The 17,706-nt window shown below is 40.6% G+C and overlaps 1 protein-coding gene across 2 annotated transcripts in view; it reads left to right on the top strand.

Moving 5' to 3' along the window:
- The window catches only part of NIBAN1 (niban apoptosis regulator 1), a 183,999-nt gene that overhangs the window by 138,826 nt on the left and 27,467 nt on the right, over positions 1 to 17,706 (top strand). For both annotated transcript variants that reach the window (XM_024976464.2, NM_001191282.1), the window contains exon 6: positions 13,041 to 13,156. In XM_024976464.2, coding sequence (XP_024832232.1) covers positions 13,041 to 13,156 — 116 coding nt within the window. The remainder of the gene's footprint in view (positions 1 to 13,040; positions 13,157 to 17,706) is intronic.

Below are 17,706 nucleotides of genomic sequence, written 5' to 3'. Positions count from 1 at the left end.
AAGAGAAGACACTTGAAGGAGTCAGCAGAGACCTGAGTGAACCACACTCAACAGTATGATTCAGGAGAGGACAAAAAGCATGATCTCTTCTGCTGAAATCACACTGAAAACTGCTCGATGGGCTGCATGAGGAGCCAGGCTCGAGTTCCACCCATCCTGAGGGAGAGAAAGGCTGTTCCCCGCATGTCAGTTAAATGTAATCTACAGACACTTCATTATGGACCCTGAATGTTGGGATCATGGAACGTGCCACGATTTGGCAGCTGCTCTGAGAATTTAAGAGACAAACTGCCACAGGACTCTTTGGACTCTGGAGAGGCCATATTGTTCATGGTCAAGAGAGGACTGGTAAAACAAGCAAACAATCAGAAAAGTCTCTCGATTAGCAGGTAACTTCCTAAGGCTAATAATACAACATTTCATGAAGTTTGAGTCACAAAGTTCCCATAACTCGTTTCCCATTTCCTATGCATTCCTTTCTGGTCATTGCTCCTATGGTGTATATATTGCTTAATCAGGCTGTGTATGTGATTTTTATAACCTGGGTTTAGCAATTAAAATTTTCCCCAAACTGCTTTTCCACAATGTGTCTAAGTCATCGTAACTGTTATTTTAGTGACTGCATAATATTCAATTCAGTAATCCTATCATGTTTTGCTTAAACTCATCATTAGCTGAGCTATTAAACAAGCTGCTCCTTGGAATTTACTGATAATGATTGTGAATGTGTAAGAGTTTTCATAATAAAAACACATATTTGTGTGGCTTGTTGATAAATTGTACCCAACTCTCTTGTGATCCCATGGACTGTAGCGTGCCAGGCTCCCCTGGCACGGGATTTCCCAGGCAAGAATGCTGAAGTGGGTTGCCAGTTTCCTTCTCCAGGGAATCTCCCCAACCCAGGGATTGAACCCACGTCTCCTGCATTGGCAAGCAGATTCTTTACCACTGAGCCACCAGGAAAGCCCCCAAACACATTTACCCTAAGTATAAAGCCACATTCAGTGGGTCATTTAGTGGGATGGTATATGCTGCCGTGGAGTCATAGGCCTTCAGCATCCCCAATAGCAAGATGCTTTCAAAGTGTTTCTTGGCTTAATTTTGCCAAGTTGATACGTATCGTGGGCTCAGCTAACCCAGAAATGAAAAAGAACTCTGTTGGCAGCACTGGCCCTTCTTGTAATAGGTCAGGAATGTGGACACTGTTTTTATTGGTACAGGACTGCTGAAGTTCTTAGTTTTCATAAAATGATCTGGTCCCTAAGAATCTGAGGACTAAATTATATACTGACCCTCACCAAACATAAGGAGGAGACCATGGATTAGCTAGGCTCCCCTTCTTTAATTTTTAAATGGAGGGTAATTGCTTTATGATGTTGTGCTGGTTTCTGCTCTGCAATAATGTAAATCTACCATTTCCGCTCCCTCTCGAACCTCCCTCCCACCTCCCCTCACCCCTCTAGATTGTCACAAAGCCCCAAGTGGAGCTCCCTGTTGGGCTCAACTTCTTAATCAGGACCAGATAATGGGTTCCAGAAGTCTGTGACTGCCATCTGTACTTCTTAGGAAGGGAATGGAGCATGGGTCAACTTTGTTTTTTAGGCCTTTGGGAAAATGTTATATTTTCCCAAATATCTCAGGAAACTTAGATATTTTATCCTCCATAAAAGTAGTTACAACTTCTATTGTAGTTAGAACTTTTAAGTAAGGTTAGGTCCCTTTTGATACTGAGTCTGTATGGGAGCAAAAAATTATTTTCTGCATAGTATTTTAGCTTTCATTTGATGACCTGATAAAATGAGTTATGTATTCATCTGACCTTGGGCAATGACTTAAACTTCTTTGATTTTCAGTTTTTTCCATTTTCTACCTGGGAATGATTACATCTGGCTTGCCTGTCTCATGAAATTGCTGTGAGAATCAAATGAGATGTAAACTGTAACATCTTCTGACAAGTGCAAGGTGGATGCTATTATTAATCACTGGTGATGATTAATGATGATGATGAAAATCCCCAGATAACATCATCAGGCAGCAGTACACTCTGTGGATGTGCCAAGCTAGGATGCTAGCTAACACCAGTGATTTGTTGCCTAATGTAAACCTCTTCCTTTATCTGTGGAAAGATGCTTCTACAGATGTGAGTAAGACTAGGCAAGGTGTTCTGAACTCACAATGTCATGCATAGAATCGGCCAGGGAGAATTCCTCTGGTATTTTGGGCACTGCAGTGACAAAGTATACCAGGTGTAAACAGGTCACTGTAAACAGGTCAAGTCGTGTCTGACTCTTCTGTGACCCCATGGACTGCCAGAACTCCTCTATCCATGGGATTTCCCAGGCAAGAATACTGGAGTGAGTTGCCATTTCCTTATCCAAGGGATCTTCCCAGCCCAGGGATTGAACCTGAATCTCCTGCATCGGCAGGTGATTCTTTACACTGTGCCAACAGGGGAGCCCATGTAAACAGTTGTTTCCAGGAATAAGAGAAAGTGTCATCAAAAATGAAAGACAAGTGTGTAGCTAGAGAAGCATCTTCCCCATGCATCTGAATACTCAAGTTTAGGTTTTGCCTGCAGGGATTAAGCCACACAACTCCCCACAGTATCAGTGAGGGACACCTGACCCGGTTTCCGTGGTCTGAGCTGAAAGATTACCTGAATGTGTACACAGTCACAACAGCCTGTAAGCAAGCATTATATGGTGTACTCTTTTAAAATTCACATTTTAAAGAGGAAATTAGGTTTCATTTGTTTTGCTTAGATTTGGGGGGATGTAATTATTTTTTCCTTCTGAGGCATTTCAGCATCGTCTCCACAAACAGTCATTAGAAGATTAGGAAACAGTTCTGCGCTTACTGTCTTAGAATTACAGCTCTCACCCTTATAAAGCCGTAGATGTTTGCCCTGGGCAGAGAGGAAATGACTGATTTTGTCTTTGTTCTCTTGGTCTGATTCTGTTCAGGTATCTTAGATACATTGGGTGATAGACGAACGCTTTCACGGCCATGGAAGGCAAATTCAATGAACCTAGCTTCAAGGCATAGAGTATCTTCCCAGTATTTGCAAAGAATAAACCTTGCAAATACAATGTTGTCTCCTCCCTTATCAGGAGTTTAATTATACCATCCTTATCTTGGGAAGAGATGAGGGCATAAGTCATTTTTATTTCTTTAAGTCTTTTAAAAAACTAAGATAAAAAAATGAGATCATATGTCCTAAAGAAGGCTGCCACAGAAGATACAGTCCACATAGCCACTGAGTACCAAAAAAAGGAAAATGAGGTTCAACTAGGGTTACAACTCATGATATATGTTCAGACAATGATAACCGCTTCTGAAGTGAATGGGGGTTCCCCTCCATGGGTAGAGTTCCAGTCATGTGAGAAGATGTTCTCACGAACCTAAAGTGCCTCCTTATCCACATACCTTTGGTAAATCTTCATCATAGTACTATTTTTATACATCACCTTTAGTAAGTAGAAAGGTTCATTTGTATTAAGTGAGCAAGCAGTTGACAAAGGGGATTTTTTTTGTTTTATTTATTTTTAATTGAAGGATAATTGCTTTACAGTATTGTGTTGGTTTCTACAAAACATCAGCATGAATCAGCCATAGGTTTACCCGTGACCAAAGGGGACATTTCTTAACCTGACAATGAGAGAAAGCCATCATCAAAACACTAAGCATTCAGGAGCCACAACCTTCCACTGTATCTCTTGCTTCTATGTAATTTGCTTTCTCAAAATCTGGTCGGCAAACCACCTGCAATAGAACCACCTGAAGAGCTTGTTTAAATTCAGATTCCTGGGTACAATCCCAGACCTGCTAAATTGGAATCTCTGGGGCAAGGTCAAGAATCATATTTTTAACAAGCACTTGAGGTGATTCTTCTGTTTGAGAATCATTCCCTTCATGTTGGGTAAAGAAATGGTTCTCAAGAACGTGTGCCCTGGACCTACAGCAGCAGCCTCACCTGGGAGCTCATTCAGTCAGTTCAGTCGCTCAGTCATTTCTGATTCTTTGCAACCCCATGAATTGCAGCACGCTAAGCTTCCCTGTCCATCACCAACTCCCGGAGCTTGCTCAAACTCATGTCCATCGAGTTGGTGATGCCATCCAGCCATCTCATCCTCTGTCATCCCCTTCTCCCGCCTTCAACCTTTCCCAGCATCAGGATGTTTTCCAGAGAGCCAGTTCTTTGCATCAGTGGCCAAAGTATTGGAGTTTCAGCTTCAGCATCAGTCCTTTCAATGAGTATTCAGAACTGATTTCACAGCATGAAAAGGGAGCTCGTTAGAAATGCAAATTCTGGGGCCCTAGAGCAGACCTGCTGAATCAGAGACTCTGGGGTGGGGCCCAACATTCAGTTCATCGAGCTCTCCTGGGGATGCTGATGCTCAACAAAGTCTGAGAAGCACTGAGATGAATGCATCCATTTCCTTCAGAAACTCTTTACAATAGTAGAGGAAAGACTTATTAAGAGAATCTGATTCACTTGCAATGCTTGGTTTTTGTTTGTAATCAAGAAATCTCAGTTTAGAAGGAACTTTATAAAGAGACTTAGTCCAGCCCTCTCTCTGGTATTTGAAACCCTCTCTCCCTCCTTTTCTCCCTTCCTCTCTTCCTTCCTTCTTTCCCTCATTTCTTTTCTCTCTTTCTTTTCCTTTCTGATGTGCCAAACACTCGACCAGGTATTGAGGGTGCAGATGAATGTAAAGAGCAGTCTCCTGTCCTCTTAGAGTTTACAGTCTTGGAAAAAAAGGCCTATTTAAATAATTAAACTAACAACTATGAAATTTTAATTGTTCTACGTGCTATGGTGAGAAGGTACATGATGTCATGACAGTGTGTAATAGAGAAATTTAAGCAAGTCTGTACACCATCTGCAGGGTAACTCAGCCCTAATCGAGCACTTCATCTTGAAACTTTTGACAACTTATTGGAGCCTGTGTCACTCTAAGATAAATCTAAATGTTAGAAATTTTGACTCAGAGTACTGACTCAAAGTATTCTAAGTACTCTACTTTGGACCATGCTATCCTAACTCTAGTATCTGGAATCTACACAGAATAAATCCAGTCCTCTTGTACATCGCAGCTCTTACAGAAAAAGATTTCTTCCCTCTAGGTTTTTTCTTGCCAAGGATGTGAGATTCCTCATTTACTTGGTCTTCTTCAGAAGTACTCCACCTTTTTTTTCTTTATTTTTAACATTTTAAAAAGATATTGTGTTGCTCAGCATGAGCTGGAAGTATACAATGATAAGCTCAGAGGAGTGTATCTTAGAATCTATCATTCTAACCGTCATTGTAACCGTCATTGTCTTTGATATATTCTACACTCCTGTTGTCCAGCCTCACCTGCTCTATGTTTCACTGAATCACACCACTGACTTGCACTGAGCTCACAGTTAAGTGAAACCCTAGGGTTACCTAACTATCTCTGTCTGTCTTGTCTATATATTACCTTTTCCAAGTAATTGAAAATCGTTTCCTCTAGGATGTCCGGAGAAGGCAATGGCACCCCACTCCAGTACTCTTGCCTGGAAAATCCCATGGGTAGAGGAGCCTGGTAGGCTGCAGTCCGTGGGGTTGCGAAGAGTCAGACATGACTGAGCGACTTCACTTTCACTTTTCAGTTTCATGCATTGGAGAAGGAAATGGCAACCCACTCCAGTGCTCTTGCCTGGAGAATTCCAGGGACAGGGGGAGCCTGGTGGGCTGCCGTCTATGGGGTCGAGCAGAGTTGGACACGACTGAAGCGACTTAGCAGCAGCAGCAGCAGCAGCTAGGATTTTTATAACATCAGCCCTTTAACCAGCACCCATCATTCAGGCTGTTTCACTACTTCATTATGTTTATTTGTATTATCAACTAATCCAAGTTTCTTCAGTGTGTCAGTCAAAATTATGCAAAACTCTTAATATTTGCCTTGCTAAAATCTAGATACAGGATGTCTCCAAAGCCAATGGTAGGTATTCTACCAACATAATATGTCTATCTAAAGTAAATGAGGTTAGTCTGTCTTCACTTTTTTTAGTAATCACCACTTCCTTCTATGTGTTAATAGTCTTATAATAACTGACAAGTCAAAAATTCATGAGATGTACCCCTTTCAGCTGGATGAGGAATGCAGTTTTTCTGTGTGGTTAAGACATTCTATCAAAACAAAGGAAACACCTTTCTTTCCTTAGTTTAAGAGGTCTTTTATATCCTCAGGGTGAGTTCTTGTATTATTGTATCTTGTATTATATTTTTGTACAGTAGTTTCACCTAGAGTAACACCATTATAATTCATCCTGGGGTCCCTGGATCTTCAGGATATATACATTCCTTCTTGGCTTATTCCTCTTCTCTTTCTAGCAGGTCTGTGCTCACTAACACAGTATGATTTGGCCAGTAGATGTAGATGAATATTTTAGTCTGGCAGTTTACAAAATATGATTTAGGGATTTCTAATTAATCCCGGGGCTAGGTCTCATACTGCTACTGCTGCTATGTCACTTCAGTCGTGTCCAACTCTGTGCGACCCCATAGACGGCAGCCCACCAGGCTCCCCCTGTCCCTGGAATTCTCCAGGCAAGAGCACTGGAGTGGGTTGCCATTTCCTTCTCCAATGCATGAAAGTGAAAAGTGAAAGTGAGGTTGCTCAGTCGTGTCTGACCCTCAGCAACCCCATGGACTGCAGCCTTCCAGGCTCCTCCATCCATGGGATTTTCCAGGCAAGAGTACTAGAGTGGGGTGCCATAATTTTATTGGGACAGATATCATTCATTTTTAATTCCAATGAGGGGGTTTTATTCTGTTTTAATAATGCATATCACATTATAGCCCTCAAGCCGCTCACTAATTAAATGAATGCTTTGGACTAAATGATCCCTAAGGTATAATCAAACTCTAGAATTATATGATTCTAAACTTTGAGGTGGAAATAAAATTTACAATAATTCTTAAGCCACAACACACACACACACACACACACACACACACACACACACGACCTGTGCATATAAAACTGATGAAATCTGAATAAGGTGGCTAGATTGCATCAGTGTCAATTTCCTGCCTGTGATGTTGCACCATAGTTTTACAAGATATTCCATTAGGGAAAACTGGGTGAGGATATATTGAATCTCTCTGTATTGTTTCTTATAAAAATGTGAATCTATGATTATATCAAAATAAAAAGTTAAAAAAATAAAACCAGAGAGTGTTATAACAGGATATTGGAAGCAAAGAGGCCTTGTTTGTCTATCTACTAGTTTAAATAGATTAGCTAACTTTTCTGAAACTCAGTTTCTTTGTCAGCCTTAAAGTGGGAATATGAATTCCTACCTAATGGGATTATTGAAAGAATTATAGGAGATAGTGTGTGTAAACATCTCCTATGGTTCATACTCCATGACAGAATTAAAAAAATGTTGGTTCCTTTCCCCCCGTACTGCTTCTCTGCTCTGGAAAAGAAAATAGGACAAAACAGCCTTGCTGCAGCTCTCCTAAAAAAAGACGACATATGACCTGAAGCTGAAGACAGTTTAGAAGTATACATTACTGAGATGAGCCCATAGCAGTGGAGTGAGTAATGCCGTTACATAACTTGCACAAATCACCAGGCAGATTGGCTAACATGGCTTGGCACAGTTTACCGATGAAATAAAATAACAAGGCAGCTTCCAAACCCAGCTCGAGTCAGGGAGTCCCGACATAGCAGCCAGAGTCAAAATCCAGAATGACTACATAGGCCTTGGAGCTTTGGCGTTTCAGTTGACTCAGACGTGCAGTAAATCTGTATAAGTGGAAAAAACAAAAGCGATTTCTCTCTGGCTGGCCCCTTGAATAATTGTTCCCACGGGGCCTAGAGGAGCTTTCTTTCCCTTGCAAAAATTCATAATCATGTCTCCCAAATATGAGTTTTCCATGCAGCTGCACAGATGAGAACTAGGAAGAGACTAAGGAAAATAGACATGTCTTAGCCCTGAGGATATGATTGTTGACTGAATGGCCAAGATGTGTCTCCCATCTGTCTCCTAAAATGTTTAGAGTTTCGCAGGCCTCTGTCCTCACCCTTGATCTGATGAATGTTTTTGTCCGTGAGTTGGATAGAAACGTAGAAGGTAAGCCCACCAAGTTTTCAGATGATACTGGGGTAAATGGGAGTCTAAAGACAGAATTACAATTTTTTTAAATGATTATGGCAGGCTCTGGGGCACGAACTCATTATAACAAGTTGTAATTTAATCAGGGTAATGTTAAAGCCTGCACTTCAAAATCAAAAGCAGAAATACAGGTTAGAAAAGGCTTAGATTGACAAGGTGTGATATGAAAAAGTTATAGGGGTTTTATTGGACTATGAAAAAGGTATGAGCCAAAAGTATGGTGTGACTGATGAAAAAAGAGGTTAGGGACCAGAAAGAGGAACATAATCTTTCTGCTTTACATAATTTGCACTGGATAGACAGTATTTTTTGTAGTGTATTCAATCATGCTCTAAATTTAAGAAATACATTGATAGATTCAAAATGGTCACTAAGAGAAGGAAGGAAAAAGGAGGGCCAACTTCTAAAAAAATATCCCTAAGTTATATTGTTTAAAAGATGATTGCAGGAAAATGAGAATACTCAGCTATCTTTCAGCTACCATGTGGAAGAAGAGTAAACTTGTCTATTTTGCTCTGAAAGGCAGAAGCAGGATTAATGAGAGTTTGTGGAAACAGATTTTGGCTCAGCAGAAGGAAAAATTTTCAAATAATTACAACAGTTCAGTGACAAAAAAAAAAAAAAGACTATTTCATTACATTGTGAGCTTCCTGTCACTGGAAATAGTCAAGCTATGGCTGGATGCGTGTCTGTCATGAATTCTGAAGGCTCCCAGCATTGAACAAGAGCTCAGGGTGGGTGAGCTTTGAGATCACTTCTAACTCTCATAGTCTATGATTTAAGTGAGCATGAATGCCAAGGCTGCTTGTGACATGCCAGAGGCACTTTTTCAACTCTTGGCTCTGATTCTGACCAGCTGTGTGACCTTCAGCTAAGAAATTAACCATTTCTTCTTCCAGTTTCCTTGTCCATAAAATGAAGGAGCTGGATTTAACCATGCTTAAGTTCTCAGCACATCTGTGTCTTTGAGCATCCTCTTAACTCATGCTGGAAAAGTTGAGTTTGAGTTGATGCCTGCCATCTTTGTGAGTCATCTTACAGGAAGAAGGCTGAAAGACCAAAAGCCATTGTTGATCCTGGGGGCCATTGAACTAACTCTCAATTTCTTGTTGGCAGGGGAGTGGGTGATTGTGATCCTGGAATTTGTTCCCATGGGATCTGTGGCAGGAAGTTGATTAAATAACTGATAATCTGGTTTCTTTCAAACACCTGTACTTTCTGGCTGAGTTCAGCAATGCCTCTGCAAGCAGCTTAGAAGAAATGAATATCATATGACCCTTGCAATGTAGCTCTGTCCTTTACAAAGCAAACCTTTGTTCTTTATTTCCTTAATGATCTGGCAGTTTCTATTGAACTTTGTTTATAATCATGAGAACCAGTATCCATAAAGCAACTTATTATGTGGCAGGTACTATTCTAAAAGTTTTATATAAATTAATCACTTTATAAGCTAAAAATCTAATGATGAAATCAGTAATTAGACCCTTTTTACCATATAGAAAAAGAGTAGTTAAAATCCGATCTAAGTCTGGCTTAATGGTACAGTCCAAAATGGAGATTCATGTCCTTATTCTTTTAAATTTTATTACTACTGTTCAATGACTATAATTTCCTTTATGGTCCATTTGATTACTAATACTTTTCTTCTCTGCCTATATTAAGGTGCTCCATCCTACACCATTACTACATTCTAGCTCTTCTGTTTCTTCTTTGACTTCTCTCTGACTCCACATCTTGCCTTCAAATCTCATTTCTTCAGTTATGTTTTCCGAAGACCTTTGTAAAATCAACCATCAGTGGGAGTGTCATAGTTTTTTTTTTATATATAGATATACATGGTATTTACTGGATTTCAGATTCTTTCTTCGGTTACTTGGATCAGTTTGAGAAGAAATAAGTAAATTTATGCTTCTTGTAAGGACCTGAAGAACTTAAACCTCATTTGTAGGCTCATGGGTCTGGCAATTCATCTAAGTACCACATTTTCTTCCATCTCTTTGTTTCCTTAGGCTGGAAATGAAAACAGCTGTTAAAAATAAGAGCTCATGAGTCAGTTTTGAATCTCAATGTAGTAATTACAGTTTCCATCTCAGTTGGTATAGTTCCAGTGTACTGAGTCCCATATCACAGCCCCTTGTTGTCAATTTTATACCAAAATCTTAATTTGTGTTTTCCAAACCCCTAAGGTTAAACACTAATTCAATTGCCAAACCAAGAAAAAATAATAACAAAGAAGAAAATGCTTCAATTTAAAAACCTGATGCTTGGGACATGCCCTTTTTCTGAATTAGATTTTAACCAGTCTTTCTGTTGATACTAGAAATGTCAGTTACTCTTCCACATTTTTGAATGTGGACCTTCTGAGCGTCATGGTATCCTTATTGTGAAGAATTTTGCTCATCCTCTTACAGAGGCTATTTCTTGAGTTGTAGTTTCTCTTTTCCAAGTTCCTGAGGCTTATGACCTAGTAAGCCAGTCTTGAAAGAGTCATCTACAATCTATTAATTGATTGTCCCCCTTTGAAGCAGATTGATCCTCTAAATTTAGGTTCTTTCTGCTCAGTCCCCGAATCAACCACTGAGTCACTGACTGAGCAGTCCCATTGGCTAAAGCTTTGAAGGTCCCCCCAGCAAATCAGCTGCCTTCAGCTAACCAATCTAACATCACCCTATGAATACAGAGCCTATGCTCTTGGCAAAAGAACTTTGTGTCCTACTGGGGAGAAGCAGAAGATAGGATACTTGGCCCTTTCAGTCACTTCACTTCGCCCACTTTATTTCCCTTTCCTAAGTTTTGATTTCTTTATTGTTAGATTAGATTATTTCTAAAATTCACTTCCTTGCTAATATTCCTATAAATGGTTATCACTGTATCCTCCATGAGCTAGTTTTATGTGTTGAAAATATTCTGGGTTAGTTTGGGCTGCTCCAACAAATATCACGCTCTTGGAAGTCCAAGTCCAAGGCAGGGGTAGTTCTGGTGTCTGATGAGAGAGAGAGACAGAGGAAGGAAAGCGAGGGAGTAAGCCTTTTCTTTTTTTAAAATTGGAATATAGCTGCCTTATAGTACTGTGCTAGTTTCTGCTGTACAACAAAGCAAATCAGCCACACATATGCATATATCCCCTCCCTCTTGAACCTCCCTGCCCACCTACATCCCATGCCTCTAGGTCACCATAGAGCACTGAGCTAGCTCCCTGAGGTAAACAGTAGGTTCCCACTAGCTATCTGTTTGGCATATGGTAGTGTATATATGTCAATCCCAATCTCCCAATTCATCCAACCCCTCCTCCCCCTCCCCTCATGTCCACATGTCTGTTTTCTATGTGTATGTCTCTATTTCTGCCCTGCCAATAAGGAGATGGCAACCCACTCCATATGCTTACCTGGGAAATCCCCTGGATAGAGGAGCCTGGACGGCTACACTCCATGGGGTTGCAAAGAATTGGATACAACTTAGCAACTAAACAACTATCATTTTTCTAGATTCCACAAAAGTATGTTAATATATGATATTTGTTTTTCTCTTTCTGACTTATTCACTCTGTGTAACAGACTCTAGGTCCATCCAGGTCTCTGCAAATGACCCAGTTTTGTTCCTTTTTGTGGCTGAGTAGTATTCCATTGTGTATTATGTATTTGGCTTCTACGTCCACCGTAAGGGATCTACCCCTTCGTGACCTAATTACCTCCCAAAGCCTCCATCTCTAAATATCACATTTTGGGGATTGAGGTGTTAATATATGAATTTTAGGAGACACAAGCATTCAGTCCAGAGCAGAAATTGAGCATATTTGCATGCATGGAGTGATTTGTGGAATTCTGGGAAAGCCATTCAGCACACTTAAAAACCCTGTACCATTAGGTGTCCATTCCTTTGTGGTAGGATATTACCTCTCAGATAGAATACCTTTTAAAAATCCAATGTGTTTGGAAAGGCAAACCCCAAAACTAATATGTGAGGCAGTGTAGTGTGGTGCTTTGAAGTAGGTTCTTGAATCAGACTGCCCAAGTTCATTTCCTTATTGGTATTTGATCTTAGGCAATTAATTGAGCTCTCTGTGTTTTCAGTCTCCTCATCTATAAACTAGAGATGATAATAACACTCACCTCAGAGGGTTTTGTGAGATGTCACTGACATATGTAACATACCTAGCAATAACAGTTTCTTACTGTATGTTTTAACAATTATTATCCTTCATTTGCAAAAATCAGCCTTTTATACTGATGTCATTTTGACAAAAAGTTGGTATCAGTTGATTTTTTTGGGGGGGAACTGGGAGGGGTCCCTTGGTTACATGAGGCACTTTAAAGAGTAGTCTGTTTTACTGAGGTGTTACAGTTGGTGGCATAAAGTCACTAGAGCCTGGATGTCTGAGGGAAACATTTACAAGAGGGATACATGGGGATAGATAAATGGTCATAACCAGCATATCTAGTAACTGATAGAGTTAATCAGCTGGTATAATGAGGAAGTCATGTGATATACACCTGAAAGTTCGTTTTCATTCATGCAAATGACCTTTGAGGTTTTTTGTTGTTGTTTAATTATTTTTTTAATATTGTTTTATTTATTTGACTGCGATGGGTCTTAGTTGTAGCACATGGGGTCTTTCGTTATGGCATTTGAACTCTTAGTTGCAGCACATGGCATCTAGTTCCCTGACCAGGGATGGTACCCCAGCCCCCTGCAGTGGAGCATGGAGTCTTAGCCACTAGATCACCAGGCATGTCCCTACCTGCAAAAGAACTTTGAATTCAGTACTTAACTTTTTTGTGTCTCATAATTCTATTCCTTGTAATACTCAGGTAATGGTCTCTGAACCATGGAAGAATATTAAATTAAGAATGTTTTCTTTGCTAAATGCCCTTGCCTCTTTCTTTCAGATTACATGAAGCAGACGACATTTGAAGCCCAAGCCTTTTTGGAAGCTGTTCAATTCTTTCGACAGGAGAAAGGACACTATGGCTCGTGGGAGATGGTCACTGGGGATGAAGTCCAGGTAACGTGGGGCTCAGAATCTTGGATCCTGTTCTCTAAGTGGTAGGAGGTCAGGATCATAATAAACTATCAAACAAACAAACAAAAGTAATTGCAGGCGTGGAAGATGTGGTTCTGTAGGGCGTTTCTCTCATTGTCTAGAAGCATTTGATCAGCAAGCTGCTGGGCACTCTAAAGACCTCCAGACTGGGCACTCCAGGCCTCCAGACCTGCAGCAGGGCAGTCCAGACAACAGCAACTGCAGTGGAAGAACCACTTCCAATTTCTTTCCGGAAAAAGCATATTCTCTCAAGTGACCTGTGCTTCGTGACTAGCAGCAAATGTGAGCAGTGTGGCATAGTGCAAAGTTTGTGGTGGGACTTTAAGTCAGCAGATTTGGGTCAAAGCCTGCCAAGTTATTTAACTTCTCTGTTTTAGGTTACTCCTCTGAAAAAATAGGAATGATAATGTTTGCCTGACAGGTTGTGAGAATTAAATAAGATGTTGTTGGAAAAGTAGTTGGCAAATAGCTGTCTTCATCTATGGAATGATTTATAAATGAAGTAATTAAAGGATACCAAATTTGAAAGCATTAGATAGTTTTCTAGATGTTTCATTTACCTTTTCTAGTGCTCTATCTCCTGTGGTCCAGATCCATAGTTTCCCATGACCTTGATTAAATGTCAATCAAGGGCTAAGTGTCTGGGTTGGTTTGGTACCAGGTACATTGTTATAGATCTCCAAGGAAACTATGTTTCATGATGTGACCCCATCCGCCATGAGGACACCAATCACAGGCTGATTCAGCCAGGAAGAAGAGGCTGGGTGTGGACATTATTTAATTAGAAGCGCGGAGGGTCCAAGAATGCTCTTCTTTAACTTCCCCTCATAGCCCAGAATGCCTCTTTTGGGGGCCAGTGAAATTTGTTATTAGGGAACAGTATTTGGAAGATGCCAGATGGTATCTTGCTTTTATATGGTCATTAAATATCTAAAGCTAGAAACATTTTCTCATGATAATGGGCTGTTCTTTATTGTTTTAACATATGACGCGGAATCTCCTCCTCTTCTGTCTCCTTCTCTTTCTTCCCTCCTCCTCCTCCCCCTTCTTTTTCTTCGGTAGAGTCTAAACTCATTTATTTCCCATCCTGAGACTTAAGAACTTTAGTCAATTGTTGATTTCTCATATTTGGAGGAAGCACATACCTTTGTATGTTCAAGTTAAACAGTTATTTAGCTCCTTGAGTTAAGTTAAGGTACTTGTTTGTTTGTTTTTCTTTCATTTGAAATCTTATATCAGCTCACATTCCTTCACTATCCCATGGAAAGCAGGTACCTAATAGTTCTTTTCTGAGAGCTGAGTATTGAGTTTGGGTGTTTTTTTGTGTGTTGGGGGCGAGGATTGACTTTCTGCTCTTCGCTTTGGGCTGATATGTGTGAATTGCTTTAAGGTGTGATAGAGTGAAATGACTCATGCCTTGCCATTCTGGTGAGGCGAGACATACCTAGAAGCATCCAGAGAACAAGGCAGTGTATGTGGGACCATGTGTGATCTGTACATATATGGACATCATAAAGCATTAGCAGCAGTCATAGGAAGGTGCTAATTTTGCAGAATAAAAAAAATACCTTATTTGAGTCAATTCTAATGAGGTGGATGAACCTAGAGCCTAATATACAGAGTAAAGTAAGTCAGAAAGAGAAAAGTAATGATCATATATTAACATATATATACGGAATCTAGAAATATGGTACCGGTAATCTATTTGCAGGTCAGCAAAGGAGACACTGACATAAAGAACAGACTTTTCAACACAGTGGGGAAAGAATAGGGCAGATGATTTGAGAGAGTAGCCTTGAAACATATACACTAACGTATATAAAATAGAGAGACAGTGGGAATTTGCCATATGACTCAGGGAACTCAAACTGGGGCTCTGTGACAACTTAGAGGGGTGGGAAGGGGTAGGAGGTGGGAGGGAAGCTTAAGAGGGAGGGGACATATGTATACTTATGGCTGATTCATGTTGATGTATGGCAGAAACCAACACGGTATTGTAAAGTAATTATCTTCCAATTAAAAATAAAATAAAAAATTTTAAAAATACCTTAAAGGGGAAAAAGAAACAGAAGAAATCAGTAAACGCTTTGCTCCTCTAGGAATTTGAGTTTCTTTCGTAAAGTCACAACCTCATAAAATGTGAGCACTGGAAGGGCAGTTCAGGATTATTCGTCCAGTACCCTCCAGGCCGGAGAAAGAACATTCAGAGAAGTTGGCCCAAGTCACAAAACCAGTCTGTGACCGACTTGCATTTTGAGCCATGTCAGGTGAACCTTGAAGAAGCTGCTGAAAGGAAATAACTTTCAAGACTTTTCCTGTGTGAGGCCTGGTGAGGGTAAACTTCATCTTAGCCGTTACACATGGAACTGAAGCAACCTCTATCCTAAGACTCACAGAAAAAACAGGTCAAGGTCCCAAAGAAGCTACCAAGTAGTTAAAGAAAAGGGCATAGCATGACTGAGTTTGAGAATGTGACATCTTTTGTTTAAAGCACTGCGTTTATTTGCATTGTTTTCCTATCTGCTAAGAACTTAACCATAACATTATCCTAACCCCTTCTACCCTCGAGACTGTATTCAGAAGATTTTCAGCAATGCTACATTATTATCTTCATAGTAATGACTCATACAGCAAGTATGGCATGCCCTCGTGCTGGTGGTTATTTTAGGCAAGTGTCCAGGCAAAGCAAATATCTTAGAATAATTTGCCTGACAGACTATTAAGGTGAAAATATTTGTACCTCAGTAAAAGCATCAGTATATTTTCTACTTGTCAATTAAAAATGTATCAAATGAAGTCATGAGGGAAAGCATTTTGGAAAATGTAAATACAAGTTACGTGATTTATTTTTTATTTGCTTTTAAATTAACCAGATGGGCTAAGAGAACAGCTCAAAATTCCCACACATCAGGGTGGTTTCAAGACCAGAAAGCTATCCACATTTTTCCCTTGTCCATATGTTCAAGTCGTCTTTTTCTGGTGACCTTGAATGTGACCCACTTTAAATGCACTGTTTCACACTTGGTTGCTCAGTAACACGAAAGGCATGCGGCCAACAGCCTGGTCAGACCATGGAGTCAGCCTCAGTAAAGAGGGCAGTATTTCTGGGCCTCACACCTTCCCCACAGCTGCAGCATGTGGAATGTAAATGTAGTGTGGCCTTCACGGAATGAAGCTGAAGCTCCAACACTTTGGCCACCTGATGCGAAGAACTGACTCCTTAGAAAAGACCCTGATGCTGGGAAGGATTGAGGACATGAAGAGAAGAGGGCAACAGAGGATGAGATGGTTGGATGACATCATTGACTCAATGGACATGAGTTTGAGCAAGCTCCAGCAGATAGTGAAGAACAGGGAAGTCTGGTGTGCTGCAGTCCATGGGGTCATAAAAAGTCAGACACGACTGAGCAACTGTAGAAGAACAGCTCAGGGAGTGAGCCTGGAATTGTTGGTTTCCATCAACCTAATGGTGCGTTTGGTTTCTTATATGTGTGATGGAATTTTTAAATCTCCCAGTTAAATCCCAGCAGTTAAATGTACACACGCGCCCCTTTTATTTAAAGCACAGGAAATATTTTTAGGTTCCTTATGGTAAAACTCAGTGGTTTCTATTCTGAAGGAAGAAGGTTGGGAAACCCCTTCATTAATACGATTTGTTTTTATTAAATTAACTGCTTTCTCCCTGGTAGCCCTAGGGCTCTGAACCCTGCTCATGGAGGGCTGACCAAGGCAGGAAATCCCAGAGCAGGTCCTGGGCTGGTGAGGAGCAGTTCACAGTCAGAGAGGGCTGGGGCTGACAGATACAGAAATAAGATGAACTGTTGGGAGGAGACAGAGTTGGCTGTTGCCTGCCCAAGGGCTATTCCCTAATCTCACACTCCCCGCCCCTCCTTCTCCATCAACCCACTCTCATCCCCCTTCTTTTTTTCCCAGACATATTTCCTTTCCAATCCCTTAAGTTATAAAATAGAACCAAATTTCTTGGAACATTGTATGGGAAAGACTAAAAGCAAACTGCAAGCCCACCCAAATGGAGCATTTTTTTTTTCTTTGGACTGTGTAACATTTTCATCTTCAAATCTTCTTCACACTCATGCTCAGATTCAAGCCAATCTCTGAAAAAGGATGGATTTGGATAATTAAATTCTGGCTTTAGTCTCCTTAGGCTCTTAGCTCACGCTCCCAATGCCAGTGCTTTCCTCACTCTTGGGCAGGTGTGTCCAACAAGAATTTACTCCATTGGGCAAGATAAGGTCATGAATTATTAATTATGTACTTGAACCCAGTTTGGGCACTTGCTGATTTCTATGCGATTTACACATGTCAGGTTTCTCTTTAACTCCTCAAAAATCCTCAAAAATGGCATCACTGACTCGATGGACATGAGTTTGAGCAAACTCCAGGGATTGGTGATGGACAGGAAGCCTGGCATGCTGTAGCCCATGGGGTCGCAAAGAGTCAGACACAACTGAGCGACTCAACTGAACTGACATCTTGACTGCTCCCCAGAT

Source organism: Bos taurus, chromosome 16 (genome assembly GCF_002263795.3).
Source record: "Bos taurus isolate L1 Dominette 01449 registration number 42190680 breed Hereford chromosome 16, ARS-UCD2.0, whole genome shotgun sequence".
In the NCBI taxonomy this organism is placed as follows: Eukaryota; Metazoa; Chordata; class Mammalia; order Artiodactyla; family Bovidae; genus Bos; species Bos taurus.
Note: the sequence above shows the minus strand (reverse complement) of the source record. Positions and strands in the feature narration are given on the sequence as shown.